At 48.4% G+C, this 25,741-nt stretch overlaps 1 protein-coding gene across 4 annotated transcripts in view; it reads right to left on the bottom strand.

Moving 5' to 3' along the window:
* Nucleotides 1-25,741, bottom strand: part of COL13A1 (collagen type XIII alpha 1 chain) — a 103,229-nt gene that overhangs the window by 32,517 nt on the left and 44,971 nt on the right. For all 4 annotated transcript variants that reach the window (XM_039553711.1, XM_019286660.2, XM_019286663.2 and 1 more), the window contains exons 5-20: nucleotides 24,421-24,456; nucleotides 23,732-23,758; nucleotides 21,934-21,984; nucleotides 18,146-18,181; nucleotides 16,666-16,692; nucleotides 15,686-15,712; nucleotides 14,595-14,621; nucleotides 14,462-14,488; nucleotides 14,148-14,174; nucleotides 10,287-10,352; nucleotides 6,621-6,737; nucleotides 6,126-6,167; nucleotides 5,233-5,259; nucleotides 4,462-4,497; nucleotides 3,131-3,175; nucleotides 2,505-2,531 (exon numbers count right to left, since the gene is read on the bottom strand). In XM_039553711.1, the coding sequence (XP_039409645.1) occupies nucleotides 2,505-2,531; nucleotides 3,131-3,175; nucleotides 4,462-4,497; nucleotides 5,233-5,259; nucleotides 6,126-6,167; nucleotides 6,621-6,737; nucleotides 10,287-10,352; nucleotides 14,148-14,174; nucleotides 14,462-14,488; nucleotides 14,595-14,621; nucleotides 15,686-15,712; nucleotides 16,666-16,692; nucleotides 18,146-18,181; nucleotides 21,934-21,984; nucleotides 23,732-23,758; nucleotides 24,421-24,456 (645 nt within the window). The remainder of the gene's footprint in view (nucleotides 1-2,504; nucleotides 2,532-3,130; nucleotides 3,176-4,461; nucleotides 4,498-5,232; nucleotides 5,260-6,125; nucleotides 6,168-6,620; nucleotides 6,738-10,286; nucleotides 10,353-14,147; nucleotides 14,175-14,461; nucleotides 14,489-14,594; nucleotides 14,622-15,685; nucleotides 15,713-16,665; nucleotides 16,693-18,145; nucleotides 18,182-21,933; nucleotides 21,985-23,731; nucleotides 23,759-24,420; nucleotides 24,457-25,741) is intronic.

The raw sequence follows: 25,741 nt of genomic DNA, 5'->3' as shown, positions 1-25,741 counted from the left end.
CTAGGAGCTGCACAGGGTGCCGTAGCCAGGCAGCAGCAGCTGCCCACCAAAAGCAGCACTGGAATGGTGCAGCAAAGTCAGGAACTGGGAAACATCACCAGAGATGGGTACAAAACGCAAAACAGCCGCAGCACAGCTCCCCAGGGGGCTTTAGAAAGGCAACCAGTAGCATCTCCCAGCTCTCCTGAGCTTCATGCTGATTTAGGAAACACCTCTCCCTTCCACACCGTGACCTCACACTCTCCTCCCCTTTTACCTGGTGTGAGCAGCTTTATCCCCACGGAGTGCCAATGGTGCCTCACGCTGATCAGCTCATTAGCTGCCAATTAAAGCAGACAACCCTTCCTTTTTGCTCTTTGCTGTGAGAGGCAAATTATCAGGGGGTTATTGAGAAAGGCTGTGGGCACTTTATGGCTCCTTCCTCAAAGCATGAGAAAAAGCCTCATCCTATGGATCTTTCAGGAAAAAAGTAAGAAAACATCAGTGAAGCTGAATGTGACAGGCTGGGGGCAGAATCAAATGCTCATTCAAGTGGGCCAGGTGATCACAATGACTGCCTAATGACCTTCATGAGACACAGATTTAGGTCCTTACATGATCAAAGCACAAGTGGTGGCCACAGAAGAAAACAGCTGAGAGACAATCTAGGTTGTGCTGCACCTGTCACTGGGTGGGGACAAGTGGTTAAATGAACAAGGGGTCTGTATGATGCTAGCAAACCTCTTCAGGCTAGAGATATTCTTCACTGGCAGCAGTGATATTCCATGCAAAATTGGCCACTCAGCTAAACTACGAATCATAGTGTTTGTCCAGGGCTCCTCAAGGCAAAGTCCAGGTAATTGGATCCAAAGTTGGAAGATTTAAAAGTCTTCCAGAGTCCCAATTAATCCTCCTAGGTGGGAGGACAACAGAAAGAAGCAATTTCCAAAGACAACAAATGCAGGTTCTGTTGGATGCTCAGGAGCTGCTACTGGGTGAGGTATGGCTGCTGATTTAAGAATATGTCTGCACTTCCCCTTCAATTCCTCTGAGCAAAAAGAAAGGAAGTTGAGAGAAAAGAGACCTTGACAATAACAAATGAAAGTCTGCGTGTGAAAGAAGCTGCTGCTTTGGGACTGGGGAGGTGCCCCTTTGGAGCTGCAATTTAGTATCACAAAAACTGTGATGGGTTTCATCTCTGCTCTTCCTGACGCGGGATGAATAAGGGATAAATAAAGGGCCAAGTAGAAAGACTGTGGCCCCGAGTCAGGGAAGGCTCTCATCCTCTGGATGACCCTGAGACATCACTGCAATACCTGAAGACTTCCCCTTTGCCAGTGAAGGGCTGGTTAGTCCTTGTACACGGGCACAAATAAAGCAGGTGTTCCAATGCTAGCAGTGAAACAAGGGACTTTAAGCAGGGACGAAACACAGCTTCTCCTTTCAGCCTTTTCTCCCTCCCAGGCCACACTCTGACTTCAGTCCTTCAGTTCAGCTTAACAGGAGACCCACTGTTGAGAGAGCAGCAAACTCCAAGCCCTCAAAACACATATGTTCTGGGTGCAATTCCACCTTCATTCACACTGGCACAAACAGGAGCAATACCTTTGTCCTTGATGGAATTACACTGGAGAAGGACACAGGAAACCTTTGGACTCTGCATGCACTGTAGTATTTCTGAGGAGGTACTGGTTTTTTGTAGGAACACAGTCACTGCTGCTCTATTAAACTATGAACCCAGAGCCTGCATTCCCAAAGAACATCTCTTTAAACTCCAAGTGATGTATCCCTGGTAAGCTCTGAAGGGGCCTTTTCTCTCTTCGAACAGTAATCCACCCAGATGGTAAAGATATAGAAAGTGTATGTGCTGCACAATAAATGAGCTGTATGCCACACACTAAATACTGGAAATGTACATGTCACTGTTAATGCCTGTCCAAATATTACAGGACCAGTCTTTCCTCACGATGTTTAAGATGTATGGCATGACACAGCGTGCTCTGACTGCCATGAACACTTGCCAATGCTGTAATGTTTTAAGCACAGTCTACATTGAGTAATATACTTTAAATATATGGGTACAGTAAATTTCAGTCAAATAGATAACATCTGGGCAGAGACCATATGAGCCTGTAAAAAGTGTCCAGAAACAGACAGAAAAGCTGGTGCCAAACCTCAGCCTGAATCGTGGAGTTTGAGTGGATTTGACGCGTCAGCTAACCAGAGTTTATGAGGAAACCCCAACCTAGCCCATCAAATAGAGAGATGTAACAAATCACCAGCAAACTTCATAGTCAGAGAAATGCCTTTGGTAAGAATCGAATTCCACCGAACGGATAAAGGCTGCGTTTATTGCCTGAGCTCGGAGTGCCTGTCTGTGGTTAATCAGAGCACAGATGTGTACTCCATCAAATACCCCACAGAGCTGCCTTGGACCCAACTTCCCCTTACAATCCATTAGCCCAAGGAGCAGTATCTCCCAGGTGATCTACTGTGCATTAGAAAAACATATTTGTCATGCCTACCTTTACGCCAGCATCCCCTTTTTCACCCTGCCCAGCAAAGAGGAGAGAAAGGGGGTTAACAGAGAAGGACAGTGAACATAAAGGGAAACCAAGCAAGCAGTTCAGTTGTAACAGCAAGGGACAAAGGGAAAGTAGCCAAAAGAGGGGTGTGATAAATGCAACCCCAGCACTCTGGTCCTCCTCACAGCAACATGGTACCAGTCAAGCACTGGCTGTAACCCAGCCCTCCTAGGGAATGCAAAGGCAGTTTAGGTCCCTGGAGTGGATGCTGGAGGTTGCCCATACTAATGTTTTTCTACATGGTAAGGGTGTAGAAACCATCAAAATATTTCATGGTCCAGAGTAGTCTCATTTTCACAGCCCTGGTGCAAAAGCCTCTAAAGGCTGGGCCAGTTTTATTCTTTAATGGGAGACTGTGTAGGTCCTGGTTCAGGACAGTGCGGAATCACCTTGGCCAACAATCGCCCAGACTCTTCACATAAGAGCAAGTGTTCCTGTCTACAAAGTTCATTCCAGGTTCTAGAGAACTGTCTCCAGCCCATGGCCTTTGATATCCCCTTAGGATAGGCTTGTGCCACTTATCTGCCCCTGAGAGGTGCCCCCACTGACTCGACTTTAAGGGTTACCTTGGGGCCAGAGGCTCCAGGGAGGCCTGACTCGCCCACCTCACCCTGAGGAAGAGAAGAAAGAAAACAGTGGAAGAAGCAAACACAGCAGCAAGAAAAGGAGCTGTTGGTCACCAGAAAGGTCAGCAGAGGTGTGAGACACACCAAGGTGTCCTACACACACCAACCTACCCCTGGGTCTCTCTGGGAGAGGAGCACCACTCTGCATCAAGAAAGATATTCAGTGTATGAAATGTATGGAGTGAAGGCAGTGGTCCCATATCCTACATCATATCTGAGTAAACTTTTCTCAATATTTAGCCTTCTTTTCCCTTCCCATTAGGACTTGGTCCTCTACATTCATCCATTCCTTCCAGCTTTCCCAGAGAAAGGTCATGACCTTGGACTCATCCTTCCAAGATCAGTGCAGGCTCTTCGCTTGAAAGTGAATTAGCCAGACAAGTTGTTTCATGTAAGAGGAGCTCATAGGAGAGGCTGGTAGGAGAGGCCCTTGCTGTGAGGTCGCTGCCGAGAGCCGCCCGCCCTGCGCACACAGAACAAGATGGGCTCCTAATGGAAAATCTGATGGTTCACTGAGAGAAGGGGCAATAAATTGTGTCTGTCTGCAGGAGTGGGCTGCAGTCTGCAGGGGCTATAATTTCCACTTCCTGACATAACAAAAACTTCTCAGTTTATACAGAGCTAATTAAAAAGCTCTCAGGTCTTGCCATTTTGCCTGCAGAGCACCCATAAAGAAACGTGGAGATAACAGGGGACACAGGATTCCTTCCTGCTGGGAACATTCACCTTCCCCTTCTCCAGCTGACATCTCTTTAGCAGTGTCTCTTCATTCCCTCTCTCCCCTTTGATCTTCCTTTCTGTCTTTCCCCTGTCTTTCTGTCTCTTCATTACACCCTCCAGGCTTGACAACCCTGCTGTTAATCAGCTGCTGCTGAAGGCATTCGGGCATTGCCAGTTTCTGCCTTTTAACCCAGAGCAGAATTGACTCTTTCCTGTATCCCAGAGAGCAATAGCCAGGGATTTGGCCCTTTCCAGCCTCCTGTTTGGGTCTGGATGCACAAGAAGTGCATTTCAGCCTGCAAGTGGGTGTAGAGAGGCACACACACACACAGACATCTGTTCCGTAGCTGCTGGAGAGTTAAAGGTATCTCTGGGCCCAGGCTCTCCTTACATGGGTGACAGCAGGGAATCTGTGGGCCTGTTGCAAATCCAAGTCCAACAGGAAAAAGGCTCCACAGGAGGCTTCAGCACAGTCCATAGATTTTCAGCCATGATTCCATGAAGCATCAGTGCACTAATTAATTTAACAACATTGAAGCTTCCCTTCTTACCTTTCTGCCAGGGTATCCCTGAATCCCAGTGTCTCCCTGCAAAAGGCAAAAAGACGAAAGAAAACGAGGCTTGGCCTGAGAAGGATGAATCTCTGCCCTCTTCCCTGGGGTATTGCTGGGATGGGAGAGCGTTCCATGGGGAAAATTCGTCTTTTGCTCAGAGTGATTCCACTGAGCTCCCGTCCCTTCAGACCCACAGCTCAGCATTACCTGCGCTGGGCTGAGCCCTGGCAGGAAAGCCCTAGCAGACAGGTAATGCATGTCAGCTCTGTGCCCCAACCTCCATAGTTCCTATTTCCTCACCCTGGCTACACATATCAGATAAAAACAAATTAGGGTGGGTGGCTGCGGCTGAAAAACAACAACAACCACCCCCTCCCTCACACTTTGGCAAGTGAATAAATGGGAAACCATGGCAGAGTTAACAATAGCATTGCAAAATCCATTCCTGAAGCACTGGGAAATGCTTTGAGAATGGAAGAAGCCAATAAAGCTGTGTGTGGCAAACAATTTTGCAAGATGGGCTGATGAGGCGTGCCTGGCTCAGTCAAGATGCTACTCAGACGTGTCGCCTGGACAAAACCCATGAGTCAGCACACGGGCCAGGCCCCAGAGGCAATGCTGAGCTGGCTTAGAAATCTTTCTCAGCTATTTGATGTAACCTCTTTTACCCCTCCTCCATCCATCAAAATGTACTCATCTGTCCTCATCAGGAGAGTCCATCTCTGTTCACCATCTTTCTACACCTCTAAGTGAGGAGAGATGTCTCACCTTTGGTCCAGGAGGCCCAGGTAAGCCCTGTGGATAAAATCAAAAGAGACACTGGGGCTGGAAAATACAGACATCACATGGACAGCAGGGTGATGGGGGGATGCTGGCTGGTTTGATTTGAAACACCCCTTAAAGATTAGCACTGGTGAGCTCAAACATCCCTAATCTAGTCTTCATGTAGATGAATACTATCTTAGTCCGCACACCCAAATCAATTCATGCCCATAGTGCTCCATCCCTCCAGGTTTGCTCTTGCTGAATCTGAAGACTAAAAAGCTGCTTTGCCTTATGTCTTATGCTCCAGAATCTTTTCTGTTTCTCTGGCTTGCTTGGGGAACTTGTTCCCAGCCCACTGTGCAGCTCTGGAGTAAATCAGGCATTTGCAGCTTCCTCTGGCAAGCTAAACAGAGAGAATATATTAACAAACAAACCACTTGTGTCTTTAAATGAGAAAAAACCAAACAATTTACCTGATATGAACCATGAAGCATACCAGATATATGTGTGTGTAAATATAAATAAACAAAATATCTATGCAGGAGCTGCATGTGAGCAGGCAGGAAGGGAAAACTACTCTAGATATGCTCTGATGCCTATACCACCCTTGATGTTGCCTGCTTTGGCAATTCAAGTGTTTAGTCATCCTGTCCTTGGCTCCTCAGAGAGAGATGAAGATCTCTCAGAGAGAAATGAGGATGTTTACAGCATCCCTGACCCCTGTAATGTGTGTGGAGAGGTGCATTTGCCTTCAGGGATGAGACTTGCTTGTCCTGTTAGCAGGCCTTGAAAACTCTTTGAAATGGAAGTTCCTTTCATTCTGCAGTGGCTACGGAGCCAGCATGCCATGTTTTCCCCTGCAGCTCCCAGGAATGGAGCTGGTTTCTGGTACCCACCTTTCCATCTCTGCCAGGCTTTCCAGGCTCTCCCGCTCTGCCCTGTCGCGAGAGAGAGATACATGAGCAGGATTTTCTGTCCTGTGCCCTGCCATTTAGCAATGGTATTATTTTATAAATGGTGCTTCTGTTCCCACCCTCCTTGGCTGCTCGATAGGACAGCGACAGGACTTCAAAAGGGTGGCAGGCAGCACGACAATTACACCCCAGGTGTTACTTCCTCCCTGGGGCCATCTGCAAGGGCTGAGGAGGAGGAAATGAGCCTGGTGTCGCCCACTGTGTGTCCAGATATCAGCAGTGCCCAGTGCACATCTCCGCCTTCCCTCTCACTCCCCTCCTTCCCTGGAACTTCTTCCTCTCCACACATCCACATGCTCTGCAAGCCTCCTGTCCACGGCTATCTCAGCTTCGCCAGAAGCAACAGGGGCCAGAGGAAACAGCCTGTGCCCTAGGGGATGGGGGAACAGAAGGATTTAGGTTTTGGTAAGGACTTACAGGGGGTCCAATTGGCCCAGGACGTCCTGGGGTTCCTTCGGGTCCAGCTGGTCCAGTGGGCCCTGGTGGACCAGGGGGCCCTGGGGGACCTTGGATCCCCGCTTGTCCTTGCTCACCCTGCAGTTTGTAAAACAAGAGTTATCAGCTGGCAGAGCAAACCCTTCACACCACCACCCTAAGGGCCCAAGGCAGGCCAGCCTGACTGAAGCAGAGGAAATAGAAGCAAGTCCCAGGTTACTGCCAGGAAAAGTTTCCAAGAGTGATGGAGAGCCCTGCTGAGGACAGCTGGGCTCCCTGGGAAGCAGGAGCCAGCACCCAATGGTTTGCAAAGACATCTGAGATCACCTGGTCAGAGCTCTCTTCTAAAGGGATCTAGAGATGACAGAGCAGTCCAAAGAGACCTTTTTATTCATTGAGCCAGTCAAGTAAAATTTATGTGTCAAAGACCAACATCTTTTGAGTCTCTAAGGAGGCTTTCCAAAGCATTTGACAGTCACATGTGAAGCAAAGCCTCCCATGATGACGCTGGCACTTCCAGGCAGAGCCACAGTGTCTTACCTCAGCCTGTTTTTCCCCCATACTATATTTGTTGGACAACACTCCCTCTGTTTTGCCAAGGACCAAAAGTAGAAATCCCACAAACCCAAAAGAAAATAACACGATCATCATGGCATTCCTGGAGCCCACCCAAGGCAGGCCCATGTACACTAGGCAGAGCCTGTTTTTCTAAGATTTAACAAGGCAGTGCATGCTGAGCCACCTGCCATTTTCAGCTCTCTGAAACAGAGCCGTTTGAGCCAGTTCCTCCGCAGGCCCCTCAGTAGCCATTCGGTGGCTGTGGCTCATGCCTCAGCAATGTCATCTGGCCCAAAGGACCTGGACGTGGCATCAAGTGGCGCTGAGGAGACAGTGGGTTGGAAGCACCACGTTTGAATACCAGACTGCTGATCTATAATTGATTAATCCAGCGAGCTCCTAGGGCACTGTGGCACCCGCGCTAAGCTGTTTGGTTATTAGGCTCACCTCCCTAGATAAAGTACCATGACAGCCTACTGGTAGTGATCCAATTTCAATTTGAAAAACTTTCCTTGGTGGATCCATGGGAAGCTAGAAACCAAATATGGCTGTTTCTCAATTAAAAGCCAATGGGTGTGCAATTGGGTCTCTGCTGCATTTATCCTCTCTACAGCCTTATACACTGGAGGAAAATGCATGAAATCTGTCCCCTGCCTGTGTTCCTACCAAGCACACTGTTTATCCTGGCTGCCTTTAGTAAAACATGCAGATACAGGGATGTTTGCTTTATTTAGAATGATAAATGAAAATAATAAGCTGCAAATTTCATCCTTTCTGCCATGAGCTCTGTTTAAAAGAAAATTTCCAACACATGGGCCAGGCTCACGAGAAGCTCAGTCACGTGTGGAGCAACAGCCCTTTTCCTGTGCCTCACCACCCAACCTGGAGCCCATGCTGGGAAGCCTGCTGGGGCAGGCAGGAGGGGTGCCCTTGCTTCACCCCATTTTTAAAGTGGATCTTCATTCATCCTGTGGCCCTTGCAAGGGAATGCAGGTTCTTTTCTAAGCTTCTTTATTTTCCATACTCAGTGCTATTCAACCATCCTCTAAATGGTCTCACAGCTTTTAAATATGGAAGGTAATTTGGATCTAATGAAGATATTGGGAGGACACTGGAATATATTTCTAGATTTCCTCTTGCCTTGACCTCTCATTCCAGCTTCAAAGACTTTCCTTCCACTGCATCTTACAATACTCCCAGCATGGGTGCACCACGGGAAGCCAAAGGGGGCTTTGCCCATCTCACTTTGGCTCTCCCTCTTCTACTTCCACCTCAGCTGCTCTCTGCCAGCCCAGTCCATGATCCAGATTTAGGGCACTAAAATGCAGCATGGTGCTGGAAAGGGGTGCTGGTAGGGGACAGGGAGCTGGGAAGAGCAGGAGCCCTGCCCCAGCACAGGGAGTGGCTGGAAGGAGATCCCCCAAAAGTCCTGTTTGCATCACCCTCACTTTGCTGTCTTGGGCACAGCAGGCTTTGTCTAAGCAAGTACCCATCCTTGCAGATCCCTGAACACACAAAGTGTTATTACCACATCATTATAGTCTCATTAATGTGTTCAGCACAAAAGGACCTCCACAGAGCTAAATGGACAGTAAGTCGATACAGTAAGTGGGAGATCAGGTGTCATTTTCCTCAGTTGTCATTCTATATTTTTAGCTGTCGACCGGAGCTATTTTTCAGTTCTTTTAAACATCAGCCAGCCACCCTGACTGTGCCCCAGCAATGCAGTGCTTGCTCAGCCTCCTCACAGAGGACCCCCCTCAGCCCATGCCTCGGCTAAGCCCCAGCCCTTGGGCAAAGCACTCCTGCTGATGTGCTCAAAGTTAGCAGCAGGATTTTCCTCTCTTCCAGGCGCTGGTGCTAACATCCATTTTGCAGACTCACTTTTTTTCTTAGTATTCATACACTGGGCTCCTGGAATTGCCTGGTGCTGGCAGATCTGTAGGAGCAGATTACACCCTGTTGCATTTAGAGAATGAATACACCAAAAGCAAAACGGATCACGGCAAAACTCTCTGGTGAAGTTTTCCTCTGCAGACAGAGGGAATCTGCAGCCCTGGCTGACGACAGGATGTAGGGCAGCTATTCAAGTTTCCCACTTCATCCTGGAGAGGAACTTCAGCTTTCAAAGCCTTCCCAAGAGGTCAGTCCTTGGCCTGGCTCTCCAGACTGTCACTTTGAAGGGCAAACAGCGCAATCCATGGGGCTCTGTGTGGTGCGAATGCTGAATGGATAGAAACTGAACTGAAACCACAGCCTCAGGTGGTAAGGTCAGGATTTGTCCAGTGCTGGGCAAGGACCAAGCACCTCATGGTAAAGGTCTCTTGCATCCTGCAGTCCCCTGCTAGCATCCAACTGCCTAGACAGGCAGCAGGGTGACAAAACCCAGCCACTTAATAGAGAGTGTCCAGCACACTTCATCGGGGTAATTGCAGCGGTTTGTCCACACAGGAAAGCTAATCCCAGCTGATGGAATGAGAGAGCATAAAGTGGGTTCATTAAAAGCTACATGAACTCTGACTACGGACACTCTTATTCACTATTCGTATGTCCGTAATTCACTTTATGAATTCATTCCCAAAATAAACTAAACATGAATTATGGCCCTGGAAACCAAAATAAATGTGTTTACACAAAGATTTAATGCAATTTAATGAAACCATTCTAAGAGCTTATTTAAACACATTTCCCCAAGTGCCTCAGACTAGACTAGCCCTTAAAAGAAGCGTTTGCCTATTCATTCTTCTCAGTTAAATTTCACAGACATTAGATGCATTTCAGCAAGAGGCTTCTAACCTCTTCTGGAGATTGAATATGCAGGAACTGACTCCTTAAGGGAGGAGGCTGCTTGTCGACAGCCCCAAGAACAGCTTCATGGCCCATTTCTTTTAGTTTAAAAAACTGGCTTCACTGCATTTCTTTTTAGCAACATTATCACATCAAAGATTTCCTTCACTTTAAAGAAAGTCCCTCAGCTCTGCCTGAAACTCTTGGAAACCCCTCTGTAGGGGATGAAAGACAGGTAGCAAGCTGATTAATTGCAAGCATCAGGATAAGCTCAGAAACAGGCAATAAGGAGGAGAAGTCTACCTGGAAAGTGCGTCTCTTTATAACCGGAGGTGGAGCCAGCCGCACTGAATTGAGGAGAGGCAACAGCTGAAGAAGATAAAACCAGAAGGTCGCAGGGCAAAGGAGGCCATTAGGGCACCGAGAGTCAGAGAGCAGCCAGGGGAGAGAACAGAGAAGAGGGGAACAGAGAGATTGCCATGAAAATAAAGCCCAGCATGAGAGCGGCACAGGGCGGGCGCAGCACAGGTACCTGCGGGCAGACCTCTGAGCTCCTCCATGCCACTCACAGGGGCACTCAGCAGGTGCCAGCCTGGCAGGTGTGGGGTGGCCACTTGCCATCCCAATGCTCCCTCCACACAGAGCTTTCACAGCTTCCTCTGCTTGGAAATAGAATTACCCAGGGGATTTTTGACTCAGCTCTGCTGATCTCCTTAGGAAGTGTTCACTGCAAGATATCCACTCAGTGGTTCTGCTAGGGTGTCCAGCAATGGGATTGTTTCTCTTAACTTATCATCATCATCATATTTGGGGCAACTATCAAAATTACAATTTTCTCCAAGTTTTCCAAGTGCAGTTTTCTAGTTCTCTCACAAGAAACCCAGTGTATCTCCAGGACTCACCCTTCCTCCAGGTGTGGAAGGGAGTGGAGAGAGGCTAGCTGGGTCAGCACAGAGGTCCCAGCATGGTTCACTGAGCTGGCCAGACACAACCACCCTGGCCAAGGGAGAAGACCAGGCCTTGGAGCTGGATGCCTAAGCATGGCATTGCCTTGGCAGCCTGGGCTTTGTTTTTCCTTGCTCAACAGCATCATCACCCTCTGACTGCTTATAGCCAGGAATGCTGCCTCAGGGCACAAAGCTGACCCGGACACACAGAAATCAAATGCACTAAAGCTCAGGAGCATTTGTTCATCCTTTTGCTGTATCCAGTTTCCACTTGCATGCATGCTGCTGTCACCCTGGCACCCACCATGCCGGCTCCAGGCCCAGGAATGCTGCTCTGGCCTGATCCACTTTCCTGTTCCTATCAGGTTTCCATTGAAGCTGCTCTTGATTTACACTGGGAGAAGCAAGAGAGACTTTCTGTGCTTGGGCACAAAAATGTGCCCACGTGTGACATTTCCCCCTATGAGCTGTGCACTCAGATCCCAGAGGTCTGCCCACAGGCCTCCCACCACAGAAACCATACACTTCCAAGCAGCACATTTTATTCCCTTTAAACATTGTCCTTCACGTGTGCAGGGAAAGCAAGGATCCAGTCCTGTTGCAAAGAGAAGTGGTAACCCAATATTGCGGTGTCATGATCAGGTGGTTGTGTTCAAATGCACTGATCCAGACAGCCACAAGCTATCGCTCCAAAAGCAGTGCTGCTGGAAATTCAGCTGGGCTGATTTTATCCAAAGGCAAACCTCCCCTTTCTAAAAGAAAGTGTAGGAGGCCCCATAGCTCAGGAGAGCCAGCTAAGCTCTCTCTCCAGGCTTTGCCTGGCTGCTCAAGTGCTGAATGGTATCTAAAATACTATACAGCTTACAGGGAAGCTGAGGGAGGATGCTGGAATGGATAAGGAGGAAAATGTAGAGAAGCAGTCCTGAAAACAGTCAAGACAAGACCCTGCAATGGATTCAGGTGCAAGTGGGAGAGTTTAGACAAGAAATCTGAAGGCACTTCCACCCATCTCCTGCCCTGCCCTCTCTGTGTTCCCATGGGAAGTTTTTTCAGAAGGCAGCATGCAATATTGGATCTGCACCCTCGAGCCTTTGCATCAGAACTGGGTCCCGTCAGACCGCTACCCACAAACCTTCAGCGTAAGGATCTGGTTAGAGCGCAGGGCTGCAAGTGTGGTACTTAGGTATTCCTGGGGAACAGTGAAGACACATGAGACAAACGGGGTCAGTTAGACAAACAGTATTTCTGAGAGCAAACAGAGCATGGCTGGTCCCCCCATTTCCCTGAGCGGCACTTGGGAGCAGCCTGAGTGACCCTCTTACCCTGATTGGGCAGCCCCAATGCATGGGTTTGTCCCTCACAGCAGCACAGGCCACACAGACTCATACAGACAGAAAAATAGGAAACTACAAGAGCCAAGGCACATATCCTAACCTTGTATTTCCTTCCTAAGAAAACAAATATGAAACAAAATTGAAACAACATCCCTGGTTTTTCAGGATGCTGGTTTTCATTTCTTCACCCAAAACATCTGACAAAAAACCTTATCAAACAGAAAATGCAAGAATAAATTGCAATTTGGTCAGCAGCATCACATTTTTGCAACAAGGCCCATCCTAATTTTCATTCAGGAAGAAAGAAAGAGAGCTGCACCTCTGCTGGCTGGTCTGTCCAGATCTGCAGTTCAGGACAGTCCGTCCTTGAGTTGATCTGAGGACAGTCACCCTTCCCGTGAGCATGTCTCAGCCTTGAACAACTCATGGGCTTTTTACAATGTTGAACTTGGTGCCTCATGAGACCAAAAGTATCTCCATGAGAGCCAAGGAAACATTGCCAGGATGTGAGGCTTTGCACCCACCCTTCTCCCGCTGTCACAGCCCTGCAGCTCATCAGTCACCCTACAACCCTGACTCACCAAACCAGTATGCCTTTGCCCTCAGGCCTGAGCCCAGGCAATTTCCAGGGATGCACCAGCTCCCTTCCCAGTGTTGCTTTGGGTCCTGCCACTGCTTTTCACCTTGAGCACTGGGGACAGTCAGAGCCAAGGGCTGTAACAGGAACTCAGGACACTGCTCAGGTGACCAGTGTTGTTGGCTCCTTTTTAACATAACAATCTAGTGAGCCAGCTCACTGAATAAACACAGCTGACTGGCTGCTATTGCACGGGGGACTGGCACATACCCACTGCCCTTTCTCCCTTGCTGCCAGCCGAGCTCTCTCTCCAGTGGCTCTGCTGCTCCAACCCTGCTCCCTTCTGGGCCAGGGACCAGAGCCCTGCTGATTATCCAGAGGCCCATCAAAAATAAACAGAAAGCTCTTAAGCTTGTCTCCCTGTACACCCAGATCACAAATTCCAGCCACTTCATATGATGTTGTTCCAATGCATTTCCAGTGGATTTTCAGCACTCTGGTTGTTTTTAGAACTGGTTAAATCCCCTCAAACCCCATGATGTTCTCTCTCCACTCTTGGCTGCAGCACATGCTGGCCAGGCCAAGATGAAGGAGCAGGTGGGGCAACATCCTGGCTTTCATTAAACAGTTGCTGGCATCAACATCCCTCTCAGCCTCTTCCTTGCAGGCAGAAAGTCCACCAGGCTTGGGGACCAGCATGGGGACCAGCTTGTCAGGGACCTTACAGAGCACCATGGCCAGGGGATGAAGGGTTACCCTCAAGCAGGGAGCACAACCCTTCTCCTCGTCTCTATGCAGGGATGACACCAGCATGAGGGAGAAGAAAAAGGGAGGGATGATGATAAGAGTTCTCCCCAGGTCTTCAAACTCCACACTGCTGCTGGCCACACAACCAGAGCAGAGGCCGTGGAAGCAGCATGGAATCAGTGCAGCAGCACAAGGCGTGAGTGGGTGACCTCCACTCCTCCAGAAACCCCTGGTTTCACTGGGTTTTAGGGTGAGGACGTGGACCTTCCCCTGTCCAGCACAAAGCACAGGAGGGTGTCCAGGAAGTAGAATTGACAGCAGCTATCTAGGGGTCAGCTCCGGTGGGCAGGAACAGACTGGAGAACCAACATCCCTCCTGGAAAACCTTATCTGCTGCTTTTCTTCGAAACACATCAATCAGCCGAGCACTGCCCTGGGGGCCCAGATGACGCATCTAGTTAATGAAAGGATCTCTACTTCCAACAAAAAGCCATTCAAACGAAGGAGGATTAACATGCAGGAAGGCACGGGACAGAGGATAATAACGCTAATGACTTACCCTGTGCGGGTACTCTGCACACTGACCCTGCGAAAGAAGGGGATTAAAAAGGAAAGAGTTTAAACCACAAACAGAGGCGACCAAAATAGGCATGCAGGGTCAGATTCAGAAGGTGTAAATCATTGTGACTATATCAAACTCAGTGCAGTTATGCCAGTTTGCACCCGATAAGCACCCTGCCTCCTGTCCCCGATCCCCTGAGCCCTCTGCTCTTGCTGTATTCCTCACTCACAGTCCCATCGAGCGGCACCAAGTCCACCAAGCCCCTTCCTCTCTTTCAGTTTACTTTTTAACAAGGCTTCCATTGAAATTACCTTTTCTCCTTTTTGTCCTGGGGGTCCCTATAAAAGAAAAGTGATCAAAAAAGGACTCAGTAAATGAAGGAGTTCAGTGAATGTAAGGGGAAAGGGATTAGGGGGAGAGAGGGGATAGGGATGAGATACTTACGGGTTGTCCCCTGGGACCTGCAGCACCCTTTAAGGAAACACAGAAATTAACATGGGATGGCTTTCTATTCACAGTGACAAGAAGACAGCGTATGGAGTAGGTGAAAAACTGAGCTTTTAAAAATAATTGTGAAGAAAATTCCCAAGAGAGATCCAGGTTCCCTTTGTTACTCTGGAGGAGTGAAAATGCACACATGCTCTGGCTGCACCACAGGGGGGAAATATTAAAAGAAGAGGGGGAAAAAATCATCAGGAAAACACACCCTTATTGTTCCCAGGACCTCAGCTCACAGCGCGTCTCCTCAGCCGACGCACTGGGGTGGAACCAGAAGCAGCCAGGACTGAAGCCTGAGCTAAGATTGAGCAATAGGGGAGTGGGGAGGGGGATCTTCAACATGTGCTTGCCAGAGGGCTATACTGACACTCAGGCTCAAAAAACAGAATTACAGAATTAACAGAAGAAAACACTCAACACGTTAGTAAGTGAAGGTGACTACAGAGCTGCTCTCCTGACATACTCATATTTGGGATTTCATCACCAGAGATGTCAAGAGGAACAAGACAGCATTTGGGCTTCCATAAAGTGCAGTCTAAGTTTATAGTTTTCAACCAAAAGCATTTTAGTATGATGCACATATGAAACATGAGCTTCGGGGGGGGGGGGGCGGGGGGAGAGGGGGGAAACCACATTTAATACGAAAAGTATGCTTTTTTTGGTTGTTGTTAGATAAGTTGAAAGTTGCCAGATGCATTTTCAGAAATCTTTCCATCAACTTTTACTTGTGCTATGAGGCCAACCACGAAAAATGTCAGCTCCCAGAATATATTTAAAGAACATAATTGCTAACTGCAAGGAAAACACATCCCATGCGTAACTAGAGAGTTGCTGTTGTGACATGATGAATCTGATAGCCATAATGCAAAAATTACAGACATGCATCCCAGCGCTATTATCATGAAGTTACAGAATTAGGGATGCAGCTAGTGCATGAGCTGAAGTAAGATTGCTACCCTGCCCATGAGCTTGTTTCCAGCTGAGGCACATCATTTCAAACCAACCCATCACCCGCAGACAAACATATGTATTTTTACCATCTCTCCCTTCTGTCCAGGATGGCCCTGCAAAAGAAAGGAAACACACATCAGCTTTGGCCACTGCAGACTCTAGATGATGTTGATTTAACCCACTTCCCCCTTACCTTGGTAGGTGCCCAGAGTTACTACACTTCCAGTGGGGGACACAACACTGAGCATGTGGAGCTTTGTTCACCACCTAACAGGACACCACTCCTGTAGGTTCTGAGCTCCCCAAAATGCTCAGAACAAAGCTCTCGGGGAAGAATACAGCGTGTCAAGGCTCTGCAGGGCATGGCTGGGTCATGGCTAAGCCCCCCTGGGGCTGGCAGAGCAGCTTCTGCTGAGTCAAGTGTGTGCCCCCAGAGCAGTACAAGAGAGGTGCTGCTGCGTCTCTCTTGGGGGTAATGTTCCTCATTCGCAAAAACAGGGTCCTGCTGCAGGAAATTAGAAGCCAGCGGTATGTGCTACCAGCTCCTCCATTACAGCACTGGAGGAGTGTGGTGGGGAACTTGGCTACGTGGCTGCTACATGGAGATATGGGTTTCATGTCCACTGGGTTCATGGAGAAGTATCTCATTTGTGCCTTACTCTCCAAAGGGCGGGAAGAACTTAGGTTTCTACTACAAAGCTCTAAGGACAGCATGGAGGTCTCACAGAGGCCTTTAGGATCCTTCCCTGCTCTACTGCAGCTCTTTTTGGCACAGCAGCAAAAGAAGGAAGCTGTTGGCTAAGGCAGAGGGCTGCTACCTCGGGGATCTGCTCTGCCTGATTCAGGGTGGGAGTGCCTGCTAAGGCGTTCCCTGCAGCAGCCAGGCTGCTGCACTTGTGAACTGCTATTTTATAGATTTGCCTCCTAATTTTCTTTTAATCCATGCGTGTGCATGACATTGCAAAATAAACCCCTTAAGAACATACGGTGTAACACGCAGGCCGGCACCACGGCGGGACCTAGCAGGAGGCAGGGCAGAAAGCCTGCCGAGAAGTTGTTTCCTTACCGGTTTGCCATCCAAGCCAATAGGGCCCTGAAATAAAAGAGGAAAAATGATGAGAAATGCTTTCCTCGGGGTGTCTGTCCAGCTGCCCCAGGAAGCACTACGTGCCACAAGACTGCATGGACTGGGGTGATGTGAGGTGACTCCCTGCCCTCCTGTCCAGTCCTGCAGGCTCCTGGCCCACTGAGTACCAGCCCAGATTTCAAACTGCTTCAGCAGGGACCTGCTCACTGTCAGCACATTTCAGCAGCAATGCTGGACACAAGAATAGAAGCAAGGAGGGATTTATAGGAAATTTGCAAAAAAACCTCCGAATTTAAAATTTTACAGTGTTTGGTAAAATAGTTGAGTATCAACAGTTTTCTCAAGACTTTGATTTAAAAGGGCACCCACCTTTGCGGGAAGAGAAATTTTTGCAAATGATAGAATAATAAAAGTGTCCCAGGGAAGAGGTGACATTCAGCACATGCTGAAGGTACTGTTTGATGAGAAACAGGCTCCACAGAGCTGTCCAATCCAGCGCTTTCTCAGGAGCTGGGCCAATTTGTTTTCTGTTCCTCCAAAAGCTAAAGACCACAAGGGCCTGGAGAGATCTGCTTCTCCTCAGCCCAGGGGCAGCTCACAGCCCCCCTTTTCACAATGGGCAGAACAGTGGAGCCCAGTCAGGCAGCTCGGAGGCTGCCAATTCCTCCCATTTTCCAGGTGTGAGAGTCTCCCCTGCAGACCTGCTCTGGCACATCCAGTGTCCTGGAGCAGCAGCTGAGCTGCCTGGTGGGAGCAGGGATGTGGGGGGTGTTTGTGTTTGCTTTAGGGCTCCTAGTTGTCCAGGATAAATGCATATGAATAAACAGCAACTGTTCTTCAGCAGCCTCAGCGCTTCAGAGAGTGCTGCCAGCAACTGTAGGATTGAAATGAAATTTGCTTTGTCCTCTCCTGGGCATATTCTCTGCTCCCTTACAACTGTGCTGGAGAATTCCCCCTCATGTCTTATGTCCTTTCCCTTTGGCATGACCAGGGTGATCAGCCTAGCACAGTCCCCAGCTGACGCTCAACAGGCAGGGCCCCCTTTTTGGATTCCAGGCACTTGCTGCCATTGGAATATCACCTAAAAGCTCAATTAAAATTGGAATTTCACCTACCTAGGGGTTGTTTTCTTTGTGTGTGATGGTATTTCTTAGGATGGTTTTCTTTTACTGAACAGATCTGGCTTTAACTATGTTATTTTAACACTTGGGGCTTTTTAAAAATTAATTTCCTTTCAGAGTTGTGTGGTTTGGGGTTTTTTTTTTTTGGCCCTAATATCATTTAAAAGAAAGAAAAAAAAAAAAGAAGTAGAAAAAGGAATGAAGAAAAAATTACTTTTTCCAGTGCTATCAGATCAGGTCATTGATTTCAGGAAGAAATGATGAGATACAGCAAGCACTTATGAGGCTTCCTAGTAACATCACACATCCGTACCTCATAAATTAAGAGTTACACTTACCGGGAATCCAGGAAAACCTCTTGTTCCAGGCTGTCCCTGGGAAGGATGAAACAGAGATAGCAGTTTAGAGGAACTGAAATGAATTTTGATGGACCCTAAGTCCTCTCTACAGAGCCTTTCCTCCAGCCTCTGACCAACTACCCTACAGCTCTCTGAAGAGATACGCAATTCCCCTCCAAGGGGAAAGTGTCTTGGGAAGGAGGGGAAATCTCTCATCCTCGCTGCAATTTGTATAGGGCCAAGAAAATGCTGGAGCAGCTCCAGTTTGGACTGCAAGCAGTTTCCTTGAAGTTTCTACATTAATTAAATGGGCGTCCCTAGCCCATATGTTAGGCTTTTGGAGTATATTCCAGAGGCTGAGCTCATTTTATGGCAATTCTTGCTGCCATAAACCTGTGATGTTTAATGCAGGGTGCTGCTCTGTGCAAGACAAGCCTTGCAGGTCACTGGTGTCTAAATACAACCATCCCTCTCCTCCTCCTCCCCTCATCTGATGTCCCAGCTCATTCGTTTTCCTCACAAATAATTCTGGAGATGATTTTATTTTTCTCTTCTGTTTTTTGTTTTTAGTTTTTTTTTTTTCCCTCTGAGAGCTAAGAGAAAAAGGTGAGTTAGGCTGTGTGATGAGAGGAACATGAGCACCAAGACTTTTCCTCCTACCTCTTCCTGGCCAGCTAGCTATGGCTACCAGTTTGGGATCAGGTACAGCAAACACTGGCTTGGGATATGCTTGGTAGCTTCTTCATCCTCTACTTAAAAACACCAAAAAAAAGAGAAAATGTCCTGGCTGTTAATTTTTCACAGTTCTTCAGTTTTTGGGACCTGTGACATCCCAGGTCACAGTTACCATAGCTTTGTTGGTATCCAGGAAAGACACCACTTCACTTAAGGATTTTTCAAACTGTTTCCCAAAAAAAGCATAAGCCAGGTCAGGAAGCATTAGGTCCCTGTGGCCCAGACTTCAGCAGATCTTGAAGCACACTCACGTAGATAGGAACAGCTGGATGAGGCAAATCCTGTGCCACGCTTATCAGCCGACTACTGTGGCATCTTGCCTACCCTGAAAGCTGTGCTCTGATGCCAAAATGCCCAGCTTCCTTATGTGTTCTCTCATTTTGGGGAAGAAAATGCTTTCTTCAGCAATATGAGCTACCATGACTAGACTGTTGGAGTCCCGCAGGGATTCCCTAGGGATAAGCTGGGCATGACCAGGGTGCATCTCTGCCTTAACCAGAGTGATCCCATGTGGTGCTGAGGGAAGGGAAGGGGAAGGAGGGAATGGGCCTCCTGGGCTGTGAGGGTGAGGTTTGCCACAGTGATGCAATGACAATCCTTTGGGAGAGACCTCAGAGCTACACTGACAGGGAAAACCTTCACCTTCAGGCAACATCTCCAGCCACCCTCTGTCGTCAGAGAGACTCAGTAAAAGTTTACCCCTGCAGAGGATGGGCCCAAACAGCCTCTTTGCAGGGTTTGAGGATGCCCCCACCACAAAATGCCTCATGTTGCACTGAAGAGCTCTGGTTTTGTATGCAATGCTAGCAGGACCTAATCGCATTTGCACTGTTTCTTTAGTACTGCAAAGTTGAACTTGGTCAGCTTTGCTTTGCAAGATACACACAAAACCACCTGGTCCTGCTGGCCAGTGACCAGAAGGGAAGATAGGCTATAAATTAAAGGATCTGTCCACCGCTGGCTTCTGAAAAGGCAAGAAGCAAGAAGAGCCGAGCCACAATTAATTAATTTTGGTTCCCTGTTGGACACCTCCCTGACAAGAAGTGCTAAAAAAAGAATTAGGGAGAAAACCTGGAAATGGTACAATTTGGCTTCCTCTGTAGACTACAGACTGTTGCCTCTTTCTCCTCAGAGGACAGCAGAGTGATTTGCACAGTACCACGCCAAGACAACAGTTCAGCAGCGAGCGATTCCAAGAGACTGTTTTTGTTGGGTGGCTGGTTTTCCTTGTCTCCTTTTTTAAATGTTGATTGTATGAAGTATTCAATCCTGGGAGCTGCCAAATCATGGAGACCGTCTGTTTCTGCCACTATCGGCGCACTGTCCCTCTCTGGCCGGGAGTTAAGCAGCTCTGAGCTCAAGCGAAAACTTTAACCTCCAAACAAAAATCTGGAAACTATTTGTCATCCCACATCTTTCCGAGTGGCCCCTTCACCAGGGTTTCCGTGCTTGTCTTCAGTGCTCAGCCATCCTTTTGACCTATCACCAGCTCCCCAGGAAACTGGATCATCTTCATGGCAGGCTTTGCAGGGGGAAAGTGTGGAGTTGGGCTACTCCTGGCACCTCACGGCTTTGATTGGTGTAGCAAAACCCCATTTTAGATACCATTTGCCATCTAAGTTTTCTGCTGCTTTAAAGATATGTGTTCTGCACTTTCCCAAAAAGCAGCAAAGGCAGCAGCACCAAAGCAGACAAAAATTGTCCTGCTATCCCAGGCATGTGTCCTTCAAGAAAACAGTGGTGCCTGTCTCCTTTGCAGGACCTACATGGACAGGAACTGATGGCTTTTCTCTCTGATTACTACAATTACACTGTTCAGAAGGCTGAGAGCCAGAGCTTGTGAGAAACAGCAAAAGCAATGGGGCACTTACCCTCCAAAATCTGCTGTTTGTGGAGCAGGGTGGTCTTGCTCAGACCGTGGCTTGAGGGACTTGCCAGCCCTTCTTCCTTGCTTGGACACGTGGCCAGGGACCATCTGCTAGGCATAAAGCGCTTGGGGAGACCCATTTGGGTCCTGGGCTTTGATTCTGTCACTTCTCAAACTCCAGCATCCTGGGCAGGTGGGCCTGGGGACCAGCAAAGCTGGTTTTTATTAGAAACATTTGTCATGGGGCTTTTGGAAAGTTAATTGGAAAGCCAGATGTAGCCAAGTGTTCATACTGCCTCAGCTGTGAAACAAAGGTTGCCAGCAGCCCATTCTCTCTGCAGGTCAAGGATAGTGCTCTTCACAGGTGAAACAAAATCGGAAGTGCCCACTGGGAGGGAGAGAATTGAACCTCCAGGTCTTTTTTCATGGAAATCTCTGGTGGAAGCTGTGCAGGGATGGAGTGGAGAGGTCTGGCTACACCCACACAAAAGCAGAGGCTTGATGGCTGAACCACAGTGCAAGAAGCATCCAGCATTTAGGGTATGTAAACACACCAACCCTTCATCTTGGTCTTTTTTTATGACCCTGTCCTTGCAAAAAGTTTTGTCTGGCTGACTCATTGCACCTTGTAGAGACACTTTTGCTGGAAGAGGGTGCAAAATCCTGCCTTTTCTCAGCCAGGTAAGGGACTCTCCAGATAGTGGTAACCATGCTAACAAAGAGCTTCCAAGATTTTGGGTACTTGACAAAGACCTCTGAACTACCCATCTTTGTGAGCTCCCCAGTCACCAGCTTAGCTCTGGTCCTGCTCTTCAGTAAAATCAGGGGGCTTGTTCCCTGCTGATTAAACCAAAGGCTGAAATCAGCCAGGCAAAGTGCAAATTTTCTCCAGAAGTGATAGGACCCCTTTTGCAAAAAGGAAATATGCTTCTTCCTTTTAAATGCAGGAGTTTGGTTTCCTTGCCAAGGGAAGGCTTCCTCATCTGTTCTGGAATATGAGCTATCATTTCATTATATATAGGATATAATAGCAGTATAAAACCAAGGCTGCCTCAGCAGGGGAACCACATTATACAGGGCTTTTGCTCTTTCTGGCTGATGCTGAGTCTTAATGCCCCTCCTAAGTCTTTCCCGGTAACTTGCCCACATCCTGCATCAGACAAAAATAGAGAGAAAAGCCACTTACGGGTGGACCGCGGGGCCCAATGATAGACATGCCAGCTTCTCCTGGAGCACCCTGCAGAGAGACAAAGCAGAGGAAAAGGGGTGAGAATAGGAGAAGAAAACACAAAGACAACTATATTCCTGTCAAGACTGGGGTTAGATGAGGATGCCTCAGGTGTGAGACCTTCAGGGCTTATGGGGCAGCTGCTGTTCTGGCCTCCCCCAGCTCCTGTCTCACACTTTCGGAGAAAATATGTCCTTTAGAGCTGCTCAGATGTGCCAGAAAATGGAAGCTGCACAGCAAGGAGAAGTATAAACACATAAAACACTTTCTGGCAAAACACAGGTTCTGCCCCATTGGAAGTGTGAAAGATGGCCTGAAACCCTTTCTGTTTCCTTCCTGCAAGTTCCAGGAGGATTGCATCCTGCAGAAGAAAGAAAAGAAAGAGGGATGTGCTGGGCTCCAGGGAAATGGGAGCTGTGGGCAGCTTATTTGGTTGCCTCCAGAAATGCCTCACTTGCATACTTCTCAAACTCAGTTGAGATGTGGATGAAAACAAAGCAAAGTGCGTGCTGGAAAAGAAAACATCTGCCTCTCCAGCTCCTAGCCACCCACAGCGTGTGATGGGCAGGACATGTCACTCTCTTTGGAAAACATGGTGTATTCCTGAGAGGCAGCTCCAGAAGTGCCCAGGGCTGGGGGAGCATTGGGATGGAGCATCCCATAAACCAAGCAGCCTACAAGAAAGCAAAGCACTCTGCAAAACAAACCTGTGGCCTGCCAAAGACTTCTCATAGAAGGCTTTGGGGAAGCAGGGGCAATTAGGAGTGATTTTTTTCCACTGTTTGTATCTATCTGCTGTCCCTTCATGGAAACTTCGGCCAGAAACAAATGCAAGGACACGCAGAGAAAAAGCAGAATGGCTTCAGGTGGGAAATTCTGGTCTGTTGGATAATGTTGATTGGTTCCAATAAGCAAACAGTGAACACAAGGATGAAGAATCTCTATCCTACTTTACCCTTCCTTGTTGTGTTTTTCTCCCGATCTGCTATGAAGAGGAACAAATGGGCCTGGTATGGTACTGCATGGATAACCCTCCTTGTCAGGTAAATATCCATCCCTTTCCTAATTTCTACACGTTGTTACTCAGTTATTCACGAATGCCAAACACCTCCATTTCCCTGCTCTCACAGGCGGGAGGTACTCACAGCTCTGGGGAAAACATACTAACACTGAAATGCCAAATGCTTCAAAACAGGGGCCAGCAGCAGGATTGCTTTGTAAACCAGCACTTCTTTGTGGGTACAAATCCCAGCTCACTGCACAGCAAAGAGTCTGTGAGATGGTGTTCCACAGACTTAAAACTATGCCATCAGCGTTCCTCAGGAGGAGGAGGTCCCACTGTGTCAGAAATAGGAGCATGCCATGCCACTTCATTCCTTGCCCCCACCTGCACCAGGGATCAGGCTAACCTGAGAAGTAGACGGGAGCTGCAGGTTGGTTAGGGCAAGCAGAGCTGCCAGAGGAGGAGAAAGTCAATGGTTAAAATCCAGGAAGCCTTGGGGGAAGCCCTGCATGTGCCCACTGGCTCTTATGATGTTAGTAAATTGTCATAAACAAGAAACACAGCAATCTTTGGAGGCTGACTGGCCTGGAAGGAATTTGGGAAATATACTTGCACTGACACGGAAGATGAGGCAGCCCAGGGGTGTGGAAGCCCAAAGCTGGCTGCAGTGGCCATGACTGTGATGGGCAAGCTTGGGCTGGCCCTAGAAGAGGACAGTTTGGGGGTGCTACAGGCTACAAGGAGCTGACTCACCTTCTCTCCGGACTGCCCTTTTAGTCCCTGGGTCAGTGGCACCCGTCACAGCCACATGCAAGAGGGTGCAGGGAAGAGAGAGAGAGAGAGGGAGAGAGAGACAAACACAGGCATCAGCGGCAAAGGCAAAGGCACGCTCTCCTGCCCCACAACCCCAGCTATGCGGCTGGGATGAGCAGGGTGGCCTCAGCTCCTGCCCCACTCCTCTTCCCTGTCCTCACCATGGGATGCCCGAGCCAGGAGAGCTCCAAAATACAGCACTCAGCCAGGCAGGGGATGGCCCCCTTTGCTCAGGACAGAGTTATTTGGAAGGGGCAGCTGCCGGTGGCAGGCAGGGGTGTGTGTTAGCAAACTCAGGGTTAGTAAGCCCAGCTGGCGCACGAGGTGGCAGTGGGGAGACACCCAAACAGGGGGATGCTGAACCAGAGGAGGCCCTGGATAGCACGGCAGGTGAAATGGAAACACCTCCCCAGCATGTATGTGGCTTGCAGGGCTGGTCACTCTGCTGAGACCAAGGGAGCTCCTCAGGTGCAGGGCTCAGAGAGAGTACTCCCTGACTTGCACTGACACCTGATAAGGGACTATCCCTGAAAGCCTCCCTCTGCCACCCTCCCCCCCCCCCCCCCCCACATTCTGGGGGTTGGAACAGAATGGAGAAGATAAGGCACACAAAAGAGGGTTTGACTTACCGGCCGCCCAGGAATTCCCATCGCACCTTTGTCTCCCTGGCAATTAAGGCAGAAATCAGAGAGAATTGGTAACTGGCCAAAAACAAGGTCATAAAACAGCACAACTGAACTAAGCCACAGCAGCAGCTTCACACTGTGGTGCAAGTGTCCAAGGATTTTGAGAAGGAGAGAGAGAAAGTTAAAGAGGAAAGTGTGTATGAGTGTGCCCGAACCTGTCTTTAGAATGTGTGAGCCACCAGCTCATTTCCACGTATGACAAACCCGCACATCTCACAACAGAACTTACATACAGCAATTTAGGCAGCAAAAGGAGGACAGGAGTCTCCAGTCAAACAAAATACAATCCCTATTTCCAACACTTCATAAAATCCAGGTCCTGGGAACTGGCTTCCTGCAGTAGCCAACTGTCATGTTTTTCTCTTTCTTGACCAAAGTCATCTGGGCGTTAGCTGTTTATTTATAGAGTTATAACTTTAAAACACAATTCTCTTAAACTTGAAAATACTGTCTTGTCCAGAAGCAAGAGAAAAATGTGAGAACACAAGCTGACACAGGAAAAAGCACGTCTGGAAGAAGACATATGAGCAGCTGTTTTCAGTGTCCTCTATCCCTTTGAGATACTTCCCAGTGTGTTGTCAGCATGTGAGTGATCCTAACAGTGGTTTTGGGAATGATTTTGGGTCAGGTGACACCGGACAGAGCTTCGTAAACACATGAACACAGGACCAGTGACAATTTTGTTCACCCACTTACCTACAAGGCAGTTGGCTGCCTCTTACAGCTAAATTGTACTATGCAATTAAAAAAAAAAATTACCCCCTCTACATTCCTGGTCGCCAAAACTGAAGGCTGTGCAGATCTGGAAGATAGCAGCTCATTCCTAAGGGATCTTGATGATTATGGCTTTAACAGTCATGTAGCTTTTGCTCTATATTTTGCAAATATGATGTGATAATAATCCCTCAGTTCTGTTTCCAGCGATGTTTGGGGTTTCCTTATGTAAAACAGAGTGTTCCTGCCCCTGGCTGACTCTGTCTGTAGACATAAACCTGGTTTTCTGGTTTCTGCAGCTGGAGACACCAGCCCCATTGGTGCCACCTCTTTGTGCCTTCCCTCACGTTCAGTCCCAGTGCGTGTGAACATAATCTGAAATCTCTGGAAGGGGAAGGCACTTAGCTCTGTTTGTTCTTCTGGGTGTACACAAAGACTGTCCATCCCAAACTCAGATGTTATTGCTTGGGATCAAACCATTCCCTGGTGGAAGTTCAGCCACTTCCCTCTGCAGAGCTGGGGGGGCTGTTTGGTATGAGGAGCATTCCTT

The sequence above is a fragment of the Corvus cornix genome, chromosome 6 (genome assembly GCF_000738735.6).
Source record: "Corvus cornix cornix isolate S_Up_H32 chromosome 6, ASM73873v5, whole genome shotgun sequence".
Classification (NCBI taxonomy): Eukaryota; Metazoa; Chordata; class Aves; order Passeriformes; family Corvidae; genus Corvus; species Corvus cornix.
This window is presented reverse-complemented; position numbering and strand designations above follow the sequence as displayed.